The 14982-nt window shown below is 50.3% G+C and overlaps 1 protein-coding gene across 1 annotated transcript; it reads left to right on the forward strand.

The window, feature by feature from the left end:
* Window positions 1-9128: 9128 nt before the first annotated feature.
* Window positions 9129-9521, forward strand: CEND1 (cell cycle exit and neuronal differentiation 1). The gene has a single exon (XM_009704418.1). It carries the CDS (start codon window positions 9129-9131, stop codon window positions 9519-9521), a length of 393 nt encoding a protein of 130 aa, XP_009702720.1.
* Window positions 9522-14982: the final 5461 nt, after the last annotated feature.

Consider the following 14982-nt stretch of genomic DNA (forward strand, 5'->3'; position numbering starts at 1 on the left):
GCAGCCGGCACTGGGTCGCTGCCCCACCTCTGCACAGTTGCCGGCCCACCGGGGTGCCCAGGGTCTGCATCCCACAGCCGCTCCCTTTGCGGATGTAAGGCAAAGCCAAGTTTTGCTGGGCTACAGGAGAGCCCGTCCTGTTCCCGCACCTTGGTGCCAGGTATAACCCAACCTCTGAACACTGATGCCTGGCCCAGGCTGGGAGAGAGGTGACATGTCTTGGTGGCACAGGGAGCAAGGGGTAGGGTCCTGCAAGGCTGGCCATGCTCTGGGGGCTGTGGGGGTGATGGTTGCGGTTGTGGTCATCGCCAGGACCGGGCGAGGAGAGCGCTGGGTCTCGGTGCAGCCGCAGGACTGACGCAGCTGGGGAGCGGAGGCTTTGCTGGCAAATCTCCGCCTGTAGCAGTGATTTGAAGCTGCTGCTGCTGCCGCCTGTTAAAATACTTTCAGCATCTGACGCTCTCCATGTCAAGATTCAAAGGGCTTGTTTGCAAGAGAAATGTTTAATCCGGGGCTAGGGGGAGGGATGTGGGGAGTAGCAAACAACAGATTGGGAAAAGGATTCATAAATATCTCATCGGAGTGAAGTGGGTCAACGGCGTCTGCTGTAACTTGGTGCTGCTGTCTCCACGGCTCGGCTTTGGGAGGGCTGGCAAACGCAGCAGTCTCCCTGCACAGCCTGGTCCTGGTGCAGAGGCTCTTTAGAAGCGTCTACGACAAGTGACTCCTGCTATCGTTGTGCTTGCGTTGTGTTTTATCACATTCTCTGTGCATTGCGTCAGGAGCGAAGGGTACAAAATAGACCGTAAGGGAGCTAAAATCCTCCTTGGGGAGCTGCCCGCGGCAGCTGAACGAACACAAGCTCCTTATGTAAAGCTGTTTTAATATTTATGGTAATACCGAGAGGCACTGCATTACCTCATCTGTCTTCCCAGCACTTGGGGATGGGGGGGAAAAGGCTTAGTCACACTACTCTGCCGTCACTTACCTTGGGTGCTTGCCGGGCATCTCACTGCCTTTAACGTGTGTATTCCCCCAGCAGCTCAGAAAGGGGGAGCAGGGCTGTTGTCCCCCTTGGGAACGGGGAGTTGGAGCACTGGGGAATCAAATACGCTGCTCAGTTGGAGAAGGAGGCTGGGATGGGGCTGGGGACTGAGCACAAATCCTTCCAGCCCTGATGGATCCCAATCCCGACCGGTCCCCATACGGCAGAGGAAACGGGCACAGAGCCCTGAGGACGCTTTCCAGAGGACAGCGTCTGCCCCTCCAAGCTGCGTTACTCAGGGCTTAGACCAGAAGGTCGAGAGGGCAGGCACGGACCCCCCTGGAGCCACGAGCAGCTCCCCACTTCAGCGAGGTGAAAAAGTTAGGCCTTGCCTATCTTTGATCTCTTCACTAATGCCACCCGCAAGCCCTCAGGGGACTTGCTGATCCCGCGTGAACAGCCTGCCCAGCTATAATGACCGCTGCTGGCTGTCACCCGTGGGATGGGCAGCGCAGGGGAAGGGTCTCCCTCCACTCCAGCCACCTTTGGTGGTGCAGACCGGTCTCTCTTTACGTAGAGCAAAAGTCTAATTGTTGTGTATGCAGAAGTTAATGAACAAGGTGGAAAACACGGCCTCCTCATTTCTCAGGGAGCACGGCTGCGGCACGAGCTCAGCCTCCTACAGATGGGTCACTGCTTGTCCCTTCCCTGTGCTGCGCCAGCCACCAAGGATGAGCTGTCTCGGTGGAAGAGGCGAATGGGATCCTAGGATGTCTGAGGCAAGGTATTTCCAGAAAAGATAGGGGGATGTTCAATCTAAAATGTTGGGTTTGAGTCTGGCCAGGCACTTGAGGAGTTCAACCTGGGGAAGGGCCGCAGGATCAGCTGGAGAAATGGAAGAGTGCATCTCAGGAGCACAAACTGGTGACACTGGGTTTCTGTGGCCGAATGCAAGTAAGGCAGAGACATGAGATAGTGAAGAGCTTGGGCGAACGGATACTGAAATGAAGCGGAGTTACATAAATGAAAAGACATGACTGATTGATGATTGTCTTGGGTTTCCAGAAGCGGTGGGATGCCCTGGCGACTGATACAAACTCTCTGATGAGCAGATGTCCTCAAAGGACGGTGGAGGTGCTATGTTTGAGCCAGTGGGTTTTTTAAGGTGAATCCCATGGGGGAAAAGTAGGGCTAGCCTAGCTGTGAGTCAGCAAGTTGATTCTAATTTCTACCCTAAAATAACACAGAACCGTGATTCCAGCTCTGCTTTCAGCTAGCAGCTGTGGAGGGACAAATCCTAATTTTTTTTTAGCTGGGTTTTGATGGTTTCTTACATGATGCTCAGTTGAGCTAGCCAGGACTTGCACTCCCTCCTGCAGGCTGCTCGTTTCAGCCCATGCTCCCAGTCCCTCCTTTTCTTAACTCTCTTCCAAGCCACTTTGGTGCATGAGGAGCTTTGCTAATCTCTGGGAGAAGAGAGAGAGGTGAGAATGGTCTTAACCTCAGGATCTTAGGAGGGACACCCCAAACCCTACTCCTGTGGCTCTCAAATAATCCCTTCTCCAGGGCAATGTTCTGGACTGCAGCCTATTTCTTCTTTTGCATAAAATGACAAGTGGCAATGAACCAGCATTGCCCTGTGACCAGCAACCTCAGACCTCTTTGGAGAAGCCTTAGTCTGTCAGAACAGGCTACCTTTTCCTTGGCGCTTTCCTCGGCACATCATGAACTCACCTTAGCCATGCGCTCCGCCTGATTTCTCCTCTGACCACTTCAGTCAAGACCTCTTTGGTGATGGTAACGCTCCGCATGACCATGCTGTCTTCCATCTGCGGGTCTCTCGCTGGTGAGTTCAGCCCCCTGTATCACACTGATTTGCACCGAAGGAGCCAGTTTGTGACATGCAAAGGTCACACACGAAGCCGGTGGCAGCACTTGACCCCCCGGGTAACACCCCTGATTTCTGACAGCCTGGCCCCAGTCATTTCAGCCCACAGCTGCCTTACCTTTTGGAGTCAGAACACTGCTTCTTTTTGGGGGGAGGGGTTGTGGTTTTTTTTTTTCTTTTTCCCCTTTCAGGAAGTTATGTATTTTCAGGTGCCTCTTTGAAATGGCCAAATTCTAATTTTCCTGTTTACGCGCACAGTCTGCCACAGGAACAAAATCTGCAGACTTCAGTCTAAAATTACCTGCTCTTCACCTACCAGCTGGTGCCGGCGTCTGAATCCGCGATGGTAATTCAGTCCCGTGAGCCAGCTTTGGCAGCTGCAAATTGCACTCACCAAAGGGAAGCTGTCTGAGCAGAGGGCCATTTTCTGTCCCTTAGAAAGCTAGTTTGGTCTTAAATGACCGAACGCAGGCATGCCAGCTGAGACTTGCAGAACCTGCTGAAGGGACCTGAAATTCATTGGTATTCAGTGTGCGTTCTTCCTCCGTGACACTGAAAACCGTTCCCTGTGTTGGTGTAAGAGCAATTGACGGAAGAATATGACGAGGACTGCGTTGGGTGTTGTGTTCTCAGGTTGAAAGTCCTCCCTTAGCTTCGGGAAGGAGGGTCCTGGTCCCCAGAGGCAGAGGCCATCCCCTCCAGCACTGCTGAGAGCCTTCAGCTCTCACTGACCTCCAGCTACGTCGTTTCAAAGGGACTTGAGAGCAGGCTTGGTTGCATACCTTGACCTTGTCTCGTTGCAGACCAGCTCTGTCCCCAACCCGCAGGAGTTAAGCGGACGGCTACCATGTCTGGCTCAAGCAGTGTGGAGTTGTGGGATGGTCTTTGCTGTGGTTCAGGTGCTTCAGGCTAAGGGGTTTTTGGGGCTGACAGCGGACATGAGGCAGGAAGAAGCATTAATGCTTGCCTAGTGATAGGGAGACATTTAATTCTTTGCCCAAAAGCCAACACAGACCATGCTACCTAAGAGAATGGCGCTTTGGTACTTGAGTCTCCTCTTTGCCCTGACAAGGCAAACCATCACGCCTTTTTTCCAAACAGGTAGGAATGATGAGGTGAAGGAGAGATCAGGGGGTAAGGAAGAAGACTTGAGGATATATAAGGGCTTTTCCGCACGGCATTGGTACAGGTCAGACATGGTCAGTAGCTGTTTCTGAGACTGATGTTGTCCACTGGAGGACACCCAGAGTGTATGGATGGACCTTTGTTGCAATTATAAAGCCAGATACATAACCCCACTGTGTTGGTTAAATTTTCCTGCGGACGATCGGTCTCTGTGGCAGTTGAGGACCCGATGGAAATGGTCTCCTGTTCATGAAGGAGACCTTCCTGTTCATTTAATTTCCAACCCGTAAGTCTCTCGCCCTTTCCTCTGTGCCTTCCCCTCCCAGCGGGGAGGTAGGGGTCAACAGAGAGCATCTGTCGCCTGTTTTAAGAGCCAGCCCAGCCTTAAATGGTGACAAGGAGGGAAAACCCCTATGTATGAGCCCTGTGCTCAGCACTGCGGTGGCCCTAGACACATCTGTGGGGTGCAGCTTCCCACCGCACCCCACACCCTGTAGCAGCTGCTCAGTCTTGCAAAGTTGCTGACTTTTCCTTCCAACTTGAAACAGTGAGGGGAAGATTATAGGGCTTGGGGATGGGGCTGGTCTCTGCGGAGGGAAGAGGACTTGTAATGGTGATATGTTACAATAAAGCTAGCAATGACTCATCTGCCCATTCGGTGCAGGATTGATGCAGCTTTCATCTGTGCACACAGAAGACAGATGAATAGATGTATCTGCTAATTTGCTGGGGCGGGGGGGGGAGGAGGCAGAAAAGGTGCCCTTCAGGGAGCCAAGGAAAGCCGTTCCTTATGCTGGCCGTGTTGCTTTGGCCGGGACCAGCTTGTTGCACTGGCGAGTGACTGCACTGACCTTGAGAGCTGCGACAACCAGAAGCATCCCAGGAGGGCTGTGGTGGGTGTGTGCTGCCTCTTGCAGCAGCAGGCATTTGGAGGGCTTTTCTTTTCCTTTTTCTCGTTGATCACTGGTTTCATGATCTCTGCTCCCTCTTCCCAGCCTGGGAAAGAGCTGGTTAGCTGCTGGCAAGTGAAAACCTCCCTGAAAAAGCACAGATTGTTAAACAAAGAAATAGCACGGGGGGGAAGGGGAAGGGAGGGAATGAAGGCTCTTCCTCACAAAACCTTATTCCCAAGTGCTGCTGTCTGCGTGGGAGGCAGGGAGGGAGCTGGAAGGGGGAGGAATGGGTAAACAGGGAGAGACAGCAACTGAGGAGGAGAAAGAAGGCAGGAATAAATAGACGTGAGGAGCTATAAAGAAGAAAGCAAAGGTGGAGAAACAGGCCATTAGAGAAAAACTTTGTGTGATGGAATGAGGGAAGAGGAGGAGTCAAAGGGCTGGGGGAAAAACCCCTCACACCTCTATAAGGAGGCTTAGTTTTTGAAAATGAGGACAGCACTTTTCTGTTCAGTCTGTGGGACACAGGGGTGCTTAAAGACGAGCACATGCTCATGCCCTTGAATGCACAGGACTGGAAAGGGGAAAGAGGGGATGATACCCAAGGTAGGGAGTCTGCTTGGGAGGTAGCTAATAACATGCAGGGGAGGGTTAAGCGCTATGACGGAAGAGGATGTGCTGCTACGGGTACCCTGGGTCCGGAGGAGGAGGAGGGTGGCACAGGTGGCTGTAAGCCAGGATGATGCTCACCCAGCCAGTGGCTCGGGTAGCTGCGCTGCAGCTGTCGGTGGCAGAAAGGGTGCTTGAGCTTCTCGGATGCGGTGTTTGACAGCATCAGCTCAACCAAGCCAAAGGGTCTGGAGAGATGCTGGGCAATTCTGTGGCGAGTTCCAGCGATGGAAAACCACTGGCAGAAAGCCCTTTCACGTGGATACTTAAGAACTGCTGATACTGATTTTTGGCTTAGTTTGGGTTTTACATCTTTTAAAACCTTTGCTAATCCGCATGAGGGACTGGCATTGCTTTTCATGGAAACTCACTTAGAAATCAAGAAAGTCTTTAATGAGCTGTTCGTAGCAGTGCATGACTATGGGACAAGGCTCCACGTCACAGCGTAGGCTCTGAGCAAAACCAGCTTCCCTGCTTCCAGCAATCTGGAAACCAGATCTGATCAGTGAGGGGTGTAGATAAACTGTGAGGTACTTGGGCTGTGCAGAGTCCCCATTTCTCAGCAAACAGGCCAGTTTGCCCTCCCCATGATTTATCCCTGCCATCTCTGCAGGCTGCACATAGCTGTCCTAGGGAAAGCAGGAGTTTAGTGCTTGGCTCATGCAGTATAACTGCACAAATACCCGAAAGGGCGTGAGTAGCCCAGCGAATTGATATCAAAGCAACTAAGCAGGTAATTTAATATTTATGACATGATGAATCTGATGCTCCCTGCTTTAAACTCTAAGCCCGCTTCAGTCTTGGGCTCCATTTACTCTTTCTTGGTGTCTTCATTGTACCAGGTGTAAAATGAGGATAAATTTCTCCCAAACCAGAAGAGCGGAGTCCTGTGAGTGCCTGCAGGCAGCCTCAGCCCTGGATGTACGTAGGATTTCTCCTGAGCAGAGCGGTATGAATGCTCTTTGGAGAGAGTAAGGAGGAAAAGGTGAGGCAGGTGGTATACACAGAAATATTGCAAAATGAGCAAGGAGAGGAAAATATGCTTGCACTTGGCCAGGACCGCATGTTTATCTACCAAGTCCCAAGCCACAGAGAAGGTCTTAAGCTTGGTGAGCATCTGGGATTGTGATTGCGTGGTACAAGGTGCCCAAGGGTATGAGACATCTTCAGTGAAGCACGAGGGGAGAGTGGTGGTGCTTAGGGTTTCCAAAATGGTTTAATATCACAAACTCAGAAATGTATGTATTGTCCAGCTGCGGTCAAAGAGATTATGCCTTTTTACAGCCAAAGTAGTTCTGGCCCACGTAGAGCTGCTAGGGAAATTTGATTGCTATTTTTTTTAAACAAGTGAAGGGCTAGTTTGATTTTTTTTTTTTTTTTTTTTTAAATTCCATGGGAAGAACTTGGAGTTAGACTGAATTGAAAAATCTAAGGGAAGAGTAGCAACTCTCCTGCTTAATGCTGGCTATGAAACCCTAGGGGCAGATTATCTGCCTCTCACCCTTCGATGTTTTATTTCAAACCCAGCCAGCCTGGATCATCTAACACCTTTTGGAGACTTCAGGCTCCACCTCAGCAAGTAGTACCCAGCTAAAATTCCTCCTAAGGGAGGTGTGTAAGGTACGTCCTGTGAAAAGCCTGCTGGAAGTGCCTGCCCCATCTCCGTGCTGCAGGAATAGCTGAGACTCCTCTCCCAGGCTAACTGCCGGCCTTTCCGACAGCCTTCTCGGGATACGGCATACTAGTATCACGGTCACCATGCCTGGTGCTGCACGAGAGCTGTGGACTTCCATGATTTCAGTGCTGCAGTTCCCTCGGTCAACTCCAGTTGACTGGCACTGGAGAGGATGGAGGCCATCAAACAATGGCTTACAAGGGAGAGCAGGAGAGGGGGGAGTTTCTATCTCATACCAAGCTGTAAGATGTTGCCTGGCTTTGCTCCGAACCCAAATCTGGCATTTCTGTGAGTAGGTTTCCTCCAGGCCAGTGTTTCTGCCTAGATGGAGATTAAACCACCACGTTTGTCAGCCTGTTTCTCAGAAGAGTCAGCGGCATAGACGATTGCTGCAACCCTGGGACCTTCTTCTTGTCTGTCATTGAAGGAGTGAACTGCACTCTGAGCCACTTTGGGAAAAAACATCTATCCGTAGAGGTTTTTGAGGACCCTCTTTATTTCTAAATCCAGATAGCTAATAAGCTTGTATTTCACTTAGCAGGCAGAAAGCTCTCGGCAGGCTCCTGGCAGCCGTGAGGGTCAGCAGGGTGGTAATGAAGCAGGCGACTCAGATCTGACCGCTGCCTCCTGTTTACTCATTATTTCCCAAGCTCAGAGTTGATGTGGTGCTGCACCGTCGGAGGGCTGACGGCAAGCTGCCCAGCGGCTGTCTCCTCTCCTCCCGTTGTGCAGAGGTGTAGCCGTGGGTGCTCCATCTCCCGGCTCACCGTGCCTAGATGGCTGCCCAGAGAGGCTTGCTGGGGTGATGTTTTTGTTGGGTTTTTATAACCCTTTGAAGCCCCCTTTGTCCATTTGCTGAATATTCTGGGTGCAGCCACGCTGTTCACTGCTTTTATCAGTTCCCCGGGGAAAATGGCTCCAGCTAATCACCTGCAGTACATCTGATGTCCTGCTCGGCTCTGTAGGCAAGCCCAGCTAACCACTGCAACGAGGAGACGGGACTGAGATTTCTTAATCACTGTGAGATCCAGCTTTATTTATCCAGTAAACTCACGCAATTGCACTGGAGTCAATACACTGGTTTGCACCAGCTGAGGATCTGGTGCTTGCCTTATTTTGCTGTAACTCCACCAGAAATGCTGACAGCAATAATCCTTGTAGCTCTGATACCTGTGATAACTGAGGAACTAATCCTGGTTTTTTCTGCAGTACCCATCTGGATGGAGATTATTACAAAGGATCACATATTAACCGCTGCTTAAACTTAACTTGGGATAATGCTGCAAAAAGAAGGGTAGAGGGTGAGATACAAGCAGGGAGGAGCCGTTCGTCTGCTTTCCCATAGAACAAAATGTTCTCTCCTTACCCAGGAGGAAGGGAGCTGTGGTGAGCAAATGAAAAGTAAGATTGATTTGGTTGGACATGCATATATCTCGTCACTGACAAACGGCATCACATACATGGCCAGGATGGACTGGTCTTGATTACACATGGAGCCTAGTGGTGGCAGCCATAGATGATAGTCAGTCCAACGTGTTTGATGTTTTTGCAGGTGCAAGTCCTGTAGTGGATGCTTTGAATACAGCTCACAGTTTCTAAAGGAAGAGCCAACAGGTTTCCAGTTTTGTCTCCTGTCCTCCTCCGTTGCCTCCAGGTAGAATGGCCCTGGCTTGCTCTGTCCTTCCACTCACCTCTCATTGCTCTGATTCCTCTTCCAGGTGCTGTATCATGTCCAGATAGGACGTCGCCAGTGTGAGAGTCATTCCAAGACAACCGCTCCAAGGGGTTGAGCTCAGGCAGCTCCTCTGCTTTCTCCAGCAGCCGGGCAAAGGAGAAGAGCTGGGATAGCCCCGCGTGCATCACATCCAGTCGCTACCCACAGCACTCACAGGGATGGATTCCAAAGGCAACGTCCGAAGCGGAAACAAACCCGACGCCAAGGCCCCCAGCTCTGGAAAGCCAGAAAAGCCCAGCCCTGGGCCCGCCACGAATGCAGACAAGAAGGAGATCCCCAAAGAGCAGCCTGTGCCTGCCACTGCCACCAAGAAGGCAGGTGGTGATGCTGCCGTCGTGAACAACCACAGCAACCTGAAACCCAGCCCCGCCGCCACGGAGACGCAAGAGGCCACCGGCCAGTCCCCTGACTCTGACCACAAGGGAAACGGCTCTGAGGAGTCACCAGGCAGCATCTTCGACAACATGAAGCCCTTGATCATCGTCGGAGGAGTGGCGGTGGCTGCGCTTGCTGTGATTGTGGGAGTGGCGTTCCTAGCCCGGAAAAAATGAAGACCGAGACGGGGTGGGGATGAGAAACCCAGCCCAGCTGTACAGCTCCTTTTGAGACAAATGCATGCAGAAAAATTCTATACATATCTATATATATATATAGTGAGCTAGATAGGTCAACAACAAACACCAACTGCAACTTCAAGAGTCTTGTTCAGGACGACTGTGCCAGTTTGACCCAGTGTGGGTAACTCCATGCACTCAGTGTGTTCTTTCATGTAATATATCTTGGCGTATACCACTGTGTATAGATTACAGCTTCTCCTGATCGGTGTAAATGACGGTGTCCCCTCCCCTCCCCTGCTGTCCTCCCTGGGAGACACCCCCCACCTCTCTTGCAGTCCCCTGTTTTCAAGTCCAAAGTGTTCTACGTCCCATCTGGAGTCCCCACTTTGTGTTTTGGTTTCTGTTTGGTTTGTTTTTAAGCTGGGTTTTGGTAAAGAAGATGTAAGGGGAGACGGAGCCCAGTGCTAAGACCCGGTTTGCCTGTCACTGTGTGTCGGGCTGGTGTTTATCCAGCACCCCCAGGGCAGGGAAGCACTGGGCAATCACAGGCAAGAGGCAGCTCCGTGACCAAACAGCAAAGTGTCATCTCTAATAGGTGTCTTGTGTACCTGCTGCTCATCAACCCACCTTTAAAAACCCAATTTGAAAGCACCCCAGAGAAAACAGGCTGGCTGTAGCTGGAGGCTGAGACTGCAGCATGGTAGAGCTGAGTCTGCAACTTGGGACATTAATCAAGTCATGTCTCTGGCTGAGCTGCCGGCGGAAGAGTGAGCAGAGGGGCCGTACTGTGACCGACAGCGCAGTTAGCAGCGTGGGGAGAGACCTGGCGAAGCCCCGTGATGACCTCGGGTAGGCAGCAGCTGCCGTCTGCTCGGCTTCTTGCCCGTCAGCAGGCAGCCTTCGGGATCCTGTGGCTCGCCAAGGTCATACGGGCAGCGTCTGGGGACAGAGGGACTTTGTTTTGGATCTAGTATTTCCTAAAGTTAGGCTGGGATTGGCAGGATGCTATGGTCTCAGCCCAAACTCCCTTGAGGTCAGCTGGACTCTTTCTGTTCATTTCTTTGGGCTTTGGAGCAGGTCTTTCACCTGATTTCCCCCCCCTCCCCACCCCCCCGACTGAAGGCTGTGGTCTCTCAGTACACGAGAAGGTAGAAAAAAGGGAGACATGAGCTGGTTTGAGAGGCAGAGAGGGTCTGAAACCCCGTGAGAATACCACTGACCTGCCTTATACCGGGGGAACCCTGTTCAAGGGCACTGGAAGCCCATCTGCTGTGGGGGGATTTCTTACGTCCTTCTTATGGCAGTAGCAGGGATTTGTGACTCTTCCACACTTTGGAAATGGAAACAAATTCCCAGCCCTCAGGAACAGCCTAATTTCCTTGGTGAGTACCTTGGCTCTAAAGCCAGACCGTGTGAGGGGGAGAAGGCAGGCAGGCAGTAAGGGAGGGTGTTTAGTGCATTGGCTGATGCCCTTCCCCTAACACCGAGAGGCTGGGCAGATCTTATTCGGAAAGCTTCTGTTAGACTACACTCGGCTGCTGTGCTACTGCAAGATAGTCTTACGAAAAAGACTTCACATTCTGTTTTTAAGTGAGGTCGGAGACTAGCTGAGGTCAGGACCACGGCGTCTGCAGAGCTCAGCAGCAGTCGCAGCCAGTGGGCAGGGTTTGGGAGTGATGATTAGCAAGAGGTTGTGGCAAAGTGGAGGGAGTTCGGTTAAAGAGCCTAAGTCGTACATCTTTACCTGAGCCTGGATGTATAAATTCAGTGGCTGCATGGCCAGAGAAAGGTGTACGTTCCTCCGGTGCTGCCTTTGCAGTATTTGCTTCTGGCAAGATTACTGGATAGGACGGTGAGTGTGTATAACCTGAGCTGTCAATTCTTCTCCTGGCTCATGTCTGTCTTATTTACCTCCAAATTTGGTCTGCTGAATACACATGGCTTCCCCAAACAAAAGGCCTTTTGACACAGCCTGGCCATTCCTACGGTGAGCTTTGCCATCCTCTTTTTCCTCAAGGCTCATAGAATATTCCCAGAGGTGCACAGCCTCTGGGAGTATCGGATGCTGTCTTCTGATGAACAACAGGCTGCACACAGTTGAAGTTTAATGCCTACCTCTTCCTTTAGCAGTACAGAGACAAGGGGTGGGCATGTTCGGTTCACAGTGGGTTTTGGAACGAGTGTTACAGCCCCAGCAGAAATCCTGGTGGCTTAAAGCACTCTTTGCATGTATTGTGGATGTGGCTCCTGGTCATAGTATGTCACTTACAGCCTGGAGAATTTACTGGCTTTGAAGCAGAAGGATCTGTGGCAGGGTGTTTCTGTAATGCCACTTTTCTCTAGAGAACTGATTTCCCCTCGTCCCATTTTGCAGATGTTCAGAGGTTACTTTTGAGGGAGAGAGGAGGGCAAACAATAGCAGAGGGAATAGGAAAGGTGTTTGGAAGGTAGAGATGTGAGAGAACATGGCTCAGAAGCAGTCCCAGCACAGCTCCCTCGCAGCGACTGCGGCAGGGCTTCGCAAGAGGATGCGGTGAGGCTGCTGCATCTACACAGCGGCGAGTCTGGGAGTGCTACGGAGCCCCCAGACCCTGCCGCTGCCCTGGGCACCTCCTCCTGACAGACTGGGGAGAGACCCCATGGCACACCCGCGCCGCCTACTCCTGCTTGCACCCTGGACCACGCATTCTGGTTCCCCGCAAGAGAAATTTGGGTGCACGAGCCAGAAGCAAACTGCAGGGCAGTCCTGCCAGGAACCTGATCTCCATGACTGGCAGGCCTGTGCCTACTGGGTACGGAGTAACGTATCCAAACTACCAGGGTTTGGATGTGAGGGTGGCTGCTCCTGGGCTCCTCTTCCCTCCGATCTCTGAAGCACAAAGCTCTTGGCCGTAGGGAAGTTTTCCTTGCGATGCTCCTGAGGAAGGGAAGTCGGTAACTCCTGCCCTGACTCATGCCCTGCCAAAGTCGGGTGGTGATTTTCAGTGACTTCTGTTTTCAAGTGGGAGGCCTGCCTTCAAGAGATGCTTCTACCTGTCTTCTCTGCTCCCTCCCTCTCAGCCCTGGCATATGATTTTTTTTTTTAGCAGTGTGTGACAACATTACAGATACAGCATCTATCTATTTTGCCCTGACCAGCATAGATAGATACAGGGAGAGGAAAAAGAAACACCTGCTTCATTTGAGTCTCCTATTTTGCTTTCTAAAATGTTTTTATTTCCTTGACTTAACCTTTGGCAACAGAAGAGGGGAAAACAGTTCTCGGCCAACGTGGACCTTAACCATTTCTGTCCACCTCCAACCCCTCCGTGCCCTCAGAGCGCTCGGATGCCAAGGCCAGTAATTTCATCCAGAAACACACCACAGGGATGGCGATGGGTCTGCGGCTCATCATTTGGGTATGTAACCACATGCGAACCCTCCCTAGGGAGCGGACATGGTGTGTCCTGTTCCTAAGGGATTTTCCACTTGCTGTGATCAGTTACCATTGCTGTTTGCCCTCCAGATTCACTACCCGGAACCCACCTCTTTGGCAGTTTGGTTTGGAAAACACCTGTGTTTGTGAGTGTATGTGTATATACACCACCCTGCCTTGAAGAATATTCTGCATATGTATGTATACATACATATATGTTTATATTACTGCAGTCTGGGGAGGAAAAAACCAAGCCAACCTGGAGATGACCCTTCATTTGTTCCCCTGCATTCACACAAAGTGTCCGTGATGTCTTCTTTTTTGTGCCATTTGCATCATGCCATGCAGCACCTGAATTCCTTTGTCGGTCCTGGTTTCTTCTCAGTGCAAAGAATGTATGGCTAGTGAACTGCTGAATGTACGATGTGCCCGTTGTGCTAGAAGCTCAAAATTACTGTTCCCCTCCCTGGATAGTCGTGTGGGCTACTCGCTTTAAAATAAGGCACTTTTAGACTATACTGAACTATACTGGACTGTGTTGTAGCGCTTTTCGAAGTGTGGGTCTAGTGTCGATTTGAGTCAGGTAGATCAAGTGTAGATGCCATACAAGGTCCTAAGCACGCGGCTGGGGCAATGCATTTCAGTCCTGACTTGCAAATGACATCCTCTTAGCGACCACCTCCTGTTCTGCCTTAATGTGCCAGGCTGTGCAGTGGTTTCATTTTGAGAAACAAAATGTCCAGCGAGAACTAGGCTGAGAAGAGCAAATTCACCTCTCTCAGAATCGAAGTGAGATTGAAACCAAATTTGTCGAAGCAGAAGGCTTAAATGACTGAACTCGCTGTGCTAAATAAATAGTTGTCTTTTCTTGTACTGAGCACATGCCGTTATTTGCTTGATGTTATTCTTTGTGTGATGTTTGCGATATGAAATCCTTCTAGTGATAGCTCCGTGGGGAGAATGAACTAACGCTTAAAACTAATCAGATTCTGTGCTTGGGATGTGAAGAGATCTAGATTGCTAGTTTACTATTTTGATAAAGTCTATAAATTATAAATTTGCAAAACTGACTTCGGACATCGTAGCTTATCAGTAAAACGATAGATTCAATTACTACACCTGATCTCAATCTATTTTTAAGGAGCCATAACTTTTAGTCGAAGATGAAGATGTCATTATGTTGTCTTGGATGACTTAGTAGAAGGTTTTTGATGCTTCTGGCTTTAAGAAAGATGAAATGGATTACACTCCTGCTTTCTCTTTCTACTGATTTAATACGCTGTGGATAAGTCCTGTTATTCCTAACAGTTCTGCAGTAGGATGTAAACAAATCTGGAAGCCGAAGGATAATGCAGCAGCATTTTCAGGGGGGTAAGAATGCATTCTTGCGGGTGCTGTTCAGCTCTCAGGCTCACACTTAAAGCACTGAAGAGTCGCGTGCACTGAAGCACTCCTTACCTCCCTTAGGTTGACTGATAAATTAAAAAGGGGTTTATGTCTCTGCTGAATCCAAGCTTGGGGGTCGATCCACAGGCTACTGAAAAAGGGAATTTTCCCATTGGCTTCCCCATGCTCTGTTCAGGCCTTTGAGATCTCATGTGCACCAGGGATACAAGTGCAGGTCATCATAAAATGTAAAATCATCTCAATGGCATGTTTTTTCTGAAAACTGACAAAAAACATTCCTTACTCCTTCTGCTGAGCGTAAGGAAAGTCTTCTCTAGTATTAACTGAGGCAGCCCTGCTGACAACCATGCTTATACCTCCATTAGTATTTGTGGATAAGGAACAACAGTGTACTGGAAAAAAACCCCACAACACAACAGAGTTGGTGAGAGATGACTTCTGCCTTAAAAATTTCCCTTCCTTTTCTGGAAATGCCACTGCTGTTTAGGAATTGGCATCCTTGTAACTATTCTTAGAATTGGTTCAAAAAGCAGTCCTGAAGATTTGAGAGAAAAATTATTCTTTAAGAAACAAACCAAAAAAGGCAAGCAATGAAAAAATGTACTTGGAAGGTGAAATTGTTGGAATTTCAAT

Source organism: Cariama cristata, unplaced genomic scaffold, assembly GCF_000690535.1.
Source record: "Cariama cristata isolate BGI_N322 unplaced genomic scaffold, ASM69053v1 scaffold20987, whole genome shotgun sequence".
In the NCBI taxonomy this organism is placed as follows: domain Eukaryota; kingdom Metazoa; phylum Chordata; class Aves; order Cariamiformes; family Cariamidae; genus Cariama; species Cariama cristata.